The sequence below is a fragment of the Protomyctophum bolini genome, assembly GCF_963924005.1.
Source record: "Protomyctophum bolini genome assembly, chromosome: 2".
Classification (NCBI taxonomy): Eukaryota; Metazoa; Chordata; class Actinopteri; order Myctophiformes; family Myctophidae; genus Protomyctophum; species Protomyctophum bolini.
Window position 1 is genome coordinate 6,608,159 of NC_137863.1, and position 10,217 is coordinate 6,618,375.

At 40.4% G+C, this 10,217-nt stretch overlaps 1 protein-coding gene across 1 annotated transcript in view; it reads right to left on the reverse strand.

Annotated features, from left to right (window-relative positions):
• The window catches only part of uba7 (ubiquitin-like modifier activating enzyme 7), a 148,637-nt gene extending 139,575 nt beyond the window's left edge, over positions 1–9,062 (reverse strand). Inside the window, exons 1-11 of the mRNA XM_080785611.1 lie at positions 8,857–9,062; positions 7,579–7,747; positions 7,333–7,467; positions 6,795–6,901; positions 6,577–6,667; positions 6,350–6,476; positions 5,705–5,802; positions 4,219–4,368; positions 3,837–3,977; positions 2,630–2,746; positions 1,904–1,984 (exon numbers count right to left, since the gene is read on the reverse strand). Coding sequence (XP_080641737.1) covers positions 1,904–1,984; positions 2,630–2,746; positions 3,837–3,977; positions 4,219–4,368; positions 5,705–5,802; positions 6,350–6,476; positions 6,577–6,667; positions 6,795–6,901; positions 7,333–7,467; positions 7,579–7,747; positions 8,857–8,903 — 1,263 coding nt within the window. The 5' untranslated portion in view covers positions 8,904–9,062. The remainder of the gene's footprint in view (positions 1–1,903; positions 1,985–2,629; positions 2,747–3,836; positions 3,978–4,218; positions 4,369–5,704; positions 5,803–6,349; positions 6,477–6,576; positions 6,668–6,794; positions 6,902–7,332; positions 7,468–7,578; positions 7,748–8,856) is intronic.
• Between the last annotated feature and the right edge of the window lie 1,155 nt (positions 9,063–10,217).

Genomic DNA, 10,217 nt, shown 5'->3' on the forward strand with positions numbered 1-10,217 from the left:
TTAAATATTGTGCATTTAAATGGCATTAAAGCTTGGAGCTCTGTGTTGCAAAGGATAGTATTGGACTTCTAGGCATGTCAAAGGTTTTTTGTTTGAGTCCCAAATTATTAGTTAAATTGTTATTTAAATTATTATTTAAAAATACAAATGCAGCGACTAACAGTCTCTGTGGCGCAATTGGTTAGCGCGCTCGGCTGTTAACCGAGAGGATGGTGGTTCAAGCCCACCCAGGGACGTTGCATTTAAATGGCATTAAAGCTTGGAGCTCTGTGTTGCAAAGGATAGTATTGGACTTCTAGGCATGTCAAAGGTTTTTGGTTTGAGTCCCAAATTATTAGTTAAATTATTATTTAAATTATTATTTAAAAATACAAATGCAGGGACTAACAGTCTCTGTGGCGCAATTGGTTAGCGCGCTCGGCTGTTAACCGAGAGGATGGTGGTTCAAGCCCACCCAGGGACGTTGCATTTAAATGGCATTAAAGCTTGGAGCTCTGTGTTGCAAAGGATAGTATTGGACTTCTAGGCATGTCAAAGGTTTTTGGTTTGAGTCCCAAATTATTAGTTAAATATTATTTAAAATATTATTTAAATTATTATTTAAAAATAAAAATGGAGCTACAAACAGTCTCTGTGGCGCAATTGGTTAGCGCGCTCGGCTGTTAACCGAGAGGATGGTGGTTCAAGCCCACCCAGGGACGTTGCATTTAAATGGCATTAAAGCTTGGAGCTCTGTGTTGCAAAGGATAGTATTGGACTTCTAGGCATGTCAAAGGTTTTTGGTTTGAGTCCCAAATTATTAGTTAAATTGTTATTTAAATTATTATTTAAAAATACAAATGCAGTGACTAACGGTCTCTGTGGCGCAATTGGTTAGCGCGCTCGGCTGTTAACCGAGAGGATGGTGGTTCAAGCCCACCCAGGGACATGGCATTAAAGCTTGGAGCTCTGTGTTGCAAAGGATAGTATTGGACTTCTAGGCATGTCAAAGGTTTTTGGTTTGAGTCCCAAATTAGTTAAATATTATTTAAAATATTATTTAAATTATTATTTCAAAATAAAAATGGAGCTACAAACAGTCTCTGTGGCGCAATTGGTTAGCGCGCTCGGCTGTTAACCGAGAGGATGGTGGTTCAAGCCCACCCAGGGACGTTGCATTTAAATGGCATTAAAGCTTGGAGCTCTGTGTTGCAAAGGATAGTATTGGACTTCTAGGCATGTCAAAGGTTTTTTGTTTGAGTCCCAAATTATTAGTTAAATTGTTATTTAAATTATTATTTAAAAATAAAAATGCAGCTACTAACAGTCTCTGTGGCGCAATTGGTTAGCGCGCTCGAGAGGATGGTGGTTCAAGCCCACCCAGGGACGTTGCATAGGCATGTCAAAGGTTGTTGGTTTGAGTCCCACAAGTCTCAGTATTGTGCGTGGTGTGTTTTCTAAAATTCCCTATACAAACCTAAACCTTTTTTGATTGGACAGTACAAACCAGACTTTTTTTTTTTTTTTAAGTTCAGGTACTAACTGTCTCTGTGGCGCAATTGATTAGCGCGCTATTGGTTAGCGCGCTACATTTTGAATTTTTGCCTTATAGGCCGATAGGATGTTAATGATCACATATTATGCTAATTACTCAAATTGCTCAACATGCCACTTTTAGCAACCAAGCTGAATTTCATCCATTAGGTCTATAGATAACATTTCTATCATAAAGGTTTACATTAATCACCATTTCTGGTGATTTTCCAGTTACACTAGGAATTCCAATTGTTTCCTGTATGAGCTTTTATCAACACTAACTGACTGAATATAAACACCAAGTACTGATCAGAGGAAAACAGAGGGAGCCTTTTTTTTACCATGCAGAGTGTGCCCCCTTCTGGGCAAAGACTAGAAATACACTCACCAGGAAATATTTCTGCCGCAGAAGTCTCTCCTGGAAGCCTGACCCGAAAACAGAGATCTGTCCATCATAGCGTGTGTCCTTCTGCAACAGAGACCATGGAGGACAATGGATGAATCACATCAGAAAACTGAACACATGATATGGCTGTTTTTCACTACGAAGGGAAGGGCATCCCAGTATCTTCCATATCCTGAAATCTTCCAGAACCCATAAAAGGACGATTTAAATCATTTTCGAGGTAGGCAGTGCCCACACAGCCCTCCTCTGAGACACAGGCAGAGTAAAAGTAAATGGCATTTTATCATGAGCATTAGTGAGGACCAATTATATGAAGATAGGTTGAAAATGTGGTCCTTTAAGTTCTATGATTTCCCTTTTTCTTTTTTAATGTTTCCATTATAACAAAATCGGGGATGCTCTTATGTCATAAAACAAACTCATAAAAAAGTGAAAATTGCCATGAATCTACAAGCTCACACTGAACCATGTCACATTGTGAGCTTGTAGATCTTTTATTTTCAATATTTTAGAACAATTCGGAAAGTACACCTTCTGAGTTCAACTACAGGGTTCCGAGAACTCAGGGTTAGTACAAATGACTGTGCAGGGTTCAAATGAGGTCCTGAGAACGGAGCGAAAAGAGGGACCTGTAAGTTGTAACTGCTGTGTAACATGTTGGCAAACAAAGTAAAACTAAAAAGATCAAACGCAGCAACAAAGTCTTACTAAAGAACAGCTGCTCCGTGTCAGTTGTTCTTTCATTCCTTCCTGGTCTTCAGGGAGGCATTCCAGTGCATCAAAATACAGCCACTGCTGAAGAGGTGTGAACTTCCCACTGCAGGCCTACAGAGACACAATATGGAGACAATATACACCAAATATTATTTACATTATATTCTGAAGAAATGACTGTCACAGATGGTACATGCGCAGAGCAAGTTCAGTTCAGGCAGTTGCTGGTAGCTGATCATTGGTCGGTGTCAGCTCCATGCTTCTATTCTTATTTCTTATCCAATCACATACTCACTTCAATAATAGAGTTTAATATAAAGTTTGCATTGCTCAAGTCATTACTGCTTGCTGTTTGCTGCTGCTGCTTACTAAACTACTCTTACTGCTGTCTCTGTTGCTTTTTCAGTAAGTGGCTGCTCACCCTCCACCACCTGTTGTTTAGTATCCCCTTCCATGTACTATATGGAACTCTTTGTAAGGCCCCTATTTGGTAGGGCACATCATGTAGCATGCTATCTCAAGAGTACCTACAAAGCAAATCCATTCATAGTCAAACTAAATGTACTGTTCTTTCATATTAATGAAAAATATTTTAATTCAATTCATGAGTTGTGAATGGAGACTCTTTGAGTCTTCTACTGGAGACTCCGCCGTCATCATTGGCTTAGGAATGCAACAGAAACTTTTAATTCAAGGCTCCGTGGGGTGAGTCATTTATAGAAAAAGTCATTTTGGTGTGAACTAAGTACATTTCCCCCCCTTTATGTAACTTATCTTTACTTCAGTTGAGAATAGTATTTTTGGATACTTACATACCGGTACAATATCTCAAAGACAAATATTGCACTTGTGTCTCCAGCACAATTTACAATGTAGGCATTTAGCAGACACTCTTTATCCAGAGTGACTTGGAGTAAGCAAGGTAAAACATACTAGAGACAGTGTAGTGCTGCTTCAGTAATCTAGGATCATAGGTAAAGCATTGGTGGTATTGTGGTGAGCAGAAAAAAACACATCTGTGTCATATCCAACCCCTACCATACTATAAAATCATTGTTGTTGTAACTTTGAGTGTGTTATTGTATCCTCAATTGTATTATAACCATTTGTATGCTCTCAGAGTTATAGGGTTTGAGGCCCTAATGCACATTAAACTGGGGCTTCCTGAAATTGAAAAGGTTTAGAACCACTTCCAGCTTACCTTCATAACTTCCTGCGCGGCCAGTCCTCCAATGAAGGCATTGACAGGAGCCAGGTCCCCCTGGGATGTGTAGGAGAAGCATCTCACCACATCCTCATCTTCCAACTGTGTCACCATGGACACCAGTAGATCAGCATCGGACTGTTGACAGATGACAAAGCAAATAGAAAGATGGTGTATTGGCATAGCCTGGCTAATAAGCAAGACAGTGAACCCCAAATTGCTCCTGGTGAGCAGGTCGTGCGTTACATGGTTTACTCCACCATCAGTGTGTGAATGGGTGAATGTAATGCTCATTTTAAAGCACCTTGGATAAAGGTACATTTTGTTTCATTATTTATTTATCCATGCAGGCATGACATCTCTCATCTCATCTACTGACCTCTGACCAAGGTTTAGGCAGTCGCTCTAGTTCCTTCACAAAGCCATGGAGAGCCTGAAAGGCCAAGTGCAAGTTTTGGTGCCTGGTTATCTTCCCATAGTCAGTCATCACAATCAGCTGGGGGTCTGATAAGGCCTGTTCGAGGGGTTTCTGTAATGCATTGAAAGTTGAAGTTACATATCTTTTTGTCAAGTGAAACCTGACTGATGAGAGCCCTTGAAATGTAGACCACATCGTCATCAGATAGTGTTACTGACGTGGTGACGAGATTGCCTGCTTCTAGCCAATGGGACAGCAAGCAACGGCAATGCTACCTCTTGATTTTAGACCAGATCGCAAAAGAACAAGGAGGCGCGACCTTTGCGCTTAGAGGCAGGCTCGCGGCCGTCTGGCGTGACAGGCTGTCAGCCAGACAAGCAGGCAGGCACTGCTGTTAAGAACACAAGCGATGCATTTTTAACATACTAGAGTTGTTATTGTTACTTCGTATTTTAATGCGAGGCCCTCGTATGAATGACATTACACAAGCGACCCGTTTTAACATAATAGAATGGAGTAGAGTTAGTCCGGCATTAACGCGAATGGAAACGTCAAAGTGATTTCTTGATTTCCTTGTATGAGAAGCATTGGAACTTGTAAGTGACATTGATTGACTGATTGATTTAAATATTTATTAACAGTTTGCAAAATGACAAAGACTGTTAACTGTGAGTGGACGACCCAATAAAGCAAAACAACTTGTTTACAAGAGGGTCCACCTTGTTCAAATCATCAAAACATTTAGAGACGTACAAATAGACACTTCTATATAGCCAACAAGAACAGAACAGGAATTCATCATAAAGGAGGTAAGAAAGGGAAAAGAAACATATACAGTGAGGGGAAAAAGGGGTGGGTGGTATTTTGCCGTAGCACGTTCATTAATTAGAAACATTGTTTTATTCTATCTATCCATCCATCTATACTAGTGGTTTTGGAGAGTCGGTAACCAAATGGACCCTTACATAGATCTGCGAGGCGCGTGGTTGTGACACACAAACATGTACGTTACTAAAAGAACAATCCTACTAATATGGGGGGGGGGGACACAATGGAGACGAGAACACAACCGGGACATTTTCCTCAAATCAGACTAATATGGGGGGGAGAACACAAAGGAGACAGCGCAAAACAATAATCATACTAATATGGGGGGGACAGGGACAGCAATTCTTTCACCTGACATTATATCACAATGTGATCATTTCTTGTTTTTAAAGATATTATTTTGGCTTTTTCTGCCTTTATTGTTAGGATGAAAGTAGACTGACAAGAAATGGGGAGAGAGACTGGGGGTCAAACCCACGGAACGCCGTCAGGCTGGCTCAGCAGCCTAGATGGTTGAGCTAACCGTCCGGGCCTGTAGTTACATCTCTTGACAATGGATGTTAAATCTCAAGAGAACAGGCGTTTACAGTACAATAAAGATAAAGACACTTGTACTTACAAATGTGAGTACTTCAGGCTGTTTAACTTCAGTTACTAAACCACCGTGTTCATAGGCAGAGAAACCTGAAGTGTCTCCAATGCTGAAGGAGTAAGCATCTGGTGATAAAACAGGACATTTAAATATGGTATAAGAGATTCACCTCATTATAACGTATTATTTGATTGAACCAGTTAATAAAGAAACATACAGTACAGAGTGAGTACAGATACAGTAGGCTTCCTTTTTGAGACATCTACTGTATAATAATAACTATTCATAAAGCACTTATCAAAGCAAGGTTACAAACACAATGAAAATCAAACAATACAATTCCAGAATTTAAAATCGTAGATCATCGTGATCTCTTTTTTTATTTCATGTGATCAACTAAATTTGAAGAAATGACTTAACCACTTAAACCCTATACTCCGGGTGCCCCATAGCTCTAAAACAGGCTTCACACCAAGTCTCTTTGCCAGAAAATAGCCGATCTATGAATCTCAAACTAAATAATGACCAATGATGGACTGTCCTGTGCATCAGATCTTCTCTTTCTTGTCATCCTCCTCATGTTTTTATTGTTCAAACAATCCACAAGCCTATGATTTCGATCTAATAACCATTGATGAAGGCAAAAATATGATCTTTAGTACCACTACCTACCAATGACTTGGATCTCCAAAGGACCGGCATTGTTGAGCTCTGTCATACCATGGACTTCAGAGAAGGAGACTCTGAAGCCATCGTGAAAACCATGCTTCTGATCACAAAACACCACTCCAGGGACTGCCTAGAATGGAGAATGAAGAAGGTGTAGAGAAAAAAACACTTAGTGTCATTTTTCATGTTGCTCAAGCGACCTCACCCCCTATGTACGTGATTTTTATTACCTTAGTGATGTGACCTATCATGGCTGATACTGGCATTTCTCCATCAGAGTCCAAGACCTCGAAATGCTCTCCAAAGTCACAGAATAACTGACTACAGAAAGACCATATAAGGTTTGTGTCTTAATTTATTTAGTACATGAAATGTCACATAAAGTAATCTTGAACCTTGAACTTGAACCTTGATTAGATTAATTTGATGACATGCTCTTCTTCCTTACCCACACAGTCCTTTGGTGTCTGCCACAATGAACTTGATTCCATTCGAATGACAAAATGAACCAAACCGCATCTGATCATCCAGTGAAGAGTCGGTGAGAACTACCACCTGAAAAATGTAATTCAGCCATTTAAAACAGCTGTGGTATTTAACCCATTCTGACCTGAGATCAGATTCATACGAGGTTTCCACTGGACACACACTGTGTCTGATTAACCCATTCTGACCTGAGATCAGATTCTAAAAATGTCAGTCGTTCTTCGATTTTTCAAAAATAGCAGACCTACAAGCTCGTAGCACGCCACTCGGTGGCGCGCTATGAGCTTGTAGCTCTGCTATTTTTCAATAGCTAAAGCATAACATGATGCCAACACCAAAATGGGTTCCCGTTCAGAATGGGTTAACCTGTACAGGGAAAGAAATACGCCATAGGGTTTCATGCCAATGAAATTAATGTGATGGCTACTTCGCTTTGCCGTGAGTGTACTCAGAGTCAGAATAAGTCATTTATTTCAGTGAGCTTTCTCTAAATACTGTACCTGAAACCCAAGCAGCAGGTCTTCAGTGAGCGGACAAGAATTGGCAGAGACGTGAACGTAAGGGTTTAAGGCAGACAGCTGATCCAGGGAGCTCACAGCCCGGTTCTGACCCAAATGTGACTCATTCAGGAAAAACTGTGGAAGTGGAAATCACAAGATATATGATGATAACATCTGAAACCTGCCATCCAAACATTGTGGAAATAACAAACACTGTCATTTCAGACTGTGTTGTTGATGACATACTTGAGAAGACAGGTCCAGCCAGGTGGTCAGACCTTCATCCTGGATGGTGACAGACTTGACTCCAGACAGGGTGACGTTCTTGGCTATCTCCACACCCAGACCCCTCATCCCTGCAATGAGGACATCAGCGGCCCCCATCCGACACATGGCTTCATGACCCAACACATACCTGGACACACATGGTTAAATAAAACAAACGGACACATTTTCTTAAGGATTTATGCCACATGTACTTTATTGTATGACATAGCAGCTCTACAAGCTCACAGTCACAATATGATGCACTGTGAGGCTGTGAGCTTATAGATCTGCTATTTTGTAAATGTCAATAAGATATATAGTATAACATCATTTTGCATTTTTATAAATGTCAATAAGATATATAGTATAACATCATTTTGCATTTTTGTGAAAGGCCTAAACATTCTCCCCTTCCTCCCCCCACACAGGAACAGTTTTGACGATGGTTTTGACATAATAATTTTGGAAATATTAAAACTGGCAGACTCAGGTTCTGCCAGTGGTCCTAATGAGGCCAACTCCTTTCACCTGGGCCAGGCTGTGCCAGTGGGCCTAATGAGGCCAACTCCTTTCACCTGGGCCAGGCTGTGCCAGTGGGCCTAATGAGGCCAACTCCTTTCACCTGTGCAATTTCCAGCCTCTGCCTCAGCCAATTGAGGCTCAACAAATCAGGCTCTGCCAGTGGGCTGAGTTGATTGCCCAAGTACACTTTTCAGTTTGCAGTCTTCACACAGTACACACACAGGCACACAGGCACATACACAGATATTACAGTTGTCTGGGGTAAAAACATTGATTTACATGTTTAGTGCCATGGTAGCACTTATATGAACATTAATAAGTAGGCCGCCCGCCGCCGCCTACTTAATTAACCAAATTATCCCCACCGGCACCGCTTTACCGTCGCGTATACAAATGAGTAGCTATAGCGGCGGCCCTTTGGCCGGGGCCCTTAATTGTTTACCTTTATTTGGGATTCCCCAAATACAAGGTAAACTATAGAGGAGTAAGAGTAAATGAGGTGAACAGTAGGCCTAGCTCTGTTCCATAGCTCTAATGCCTTCAATGGCATGCAGCTGGTCCATAATAACCTGCTGCCCCGAGCAGGTGAACAGGTAGGCTAGGCCTACTGCAGGCCTTCTTCGGCAAGGTCAATTAAAAACTAACCTTGCGTCACCAGGCTTTACATTATAAAAACAAATATTACTAATAATTCACGGCACGTGCTCACTGAATAATGAATTGCAGGCTACTTACAGCTGTCGGGAGTAAAAACCCTCATCGATGCCACTGATTTCAGACATGTGTTGTGGTCTAAAGATACTTTCTGTGCTTGTTCGTTGGGTTACCGTTTAGCCCAAGCTGCGCGTGTAAAACTAAACTATCAAGTGCAGTTAGTTAGTAATGAGTAGCCTAGGCGTAAGTGGCGATACTTCTCTCTGTCGAGTAGACTGGACAGTGGATATGACAGACTCTGGAGTTTGAATTGAATTAATTTTACTTTCGATTCTCAAGAAATCTCGGGGACCGGTTTGCCCACTAGAGGGCACCACACGACAAGAAATAAACAGTCCTAGTCACTGACTATACTGCTACTTTTGACCTATTTGGCTGTCTATGGGCTGGACAGAACTTTTTGCAGATGAGGGAAAGACATTTCCTTTGGAGATCAACTCGTCATTACAATATTATGAATTAATATTATGAATTAGACCTATATGTATTAGACCTATTAGGGCTTAACATAATTCAGTCATTTCTGTGATATAAAGATAATAAACTAATAAGAAAATGTAAATGTGGTTATAGCCTACTAAAAAAATAATTTCCATCTAAATAAACAATATAATTAAAATATATTATTTAGAATAGTATAATTAGTATAGTAGCCTATATAGGCCAGTATAATTTAACTCTGATTCTTTGTTACAACAGGTGTGAGTGTGAATGTATGAAGGTTTTGGTGTGACAGTTTGGTCATGTCATGTGGTGTTCCACATGGTGGTCAAATGGTATGTTGGCTATATGATATCATGGCAGGCCTATTTCACAAATGCATAGTTAATGCTGCAAATTCATTGACACTGTAGTGTAAAAGCCTGTTTTAACTTTGTGAAAACCATTCTTAATGCATAAGCTGTTCACATTTGGCTTTGACTTTTACATGACCACAAATTCCTGTCTTGACACATAATAAATATCATGGTCTGCCTCCATCTGATAAGGTGGATTCGGGAGGTTGTTTGAATATGATCTGGGGAATACCTGACCTTGGGAAAGTATTTGGGGAAGTAAATATAGTCCTGCTTATTTCCCCCTGTAGGCCTACATTGTATTGCTTCCTAAAGTAAACACAACAGAGGTCTCGATATAACTGAATCTAGGTGGAAAGTAAAGTAGCCTATATTTACTTAAATTCTGTACTTTGAAGTATTTGTCCTTTAATAATAATAATAATAATACATTTTATTTATAAGGCACCCGATCAGGGCACTCAAGGTCGCCGTACAGATTAAAAGCAGTACAAGAACACAGTTAAAAGCAGGAAAAAAAATAAAACTAGGGCACAGCTTGCAGCAGAAGACATAGAGGTCACACAGAGTCATAGGCCTGCCTAA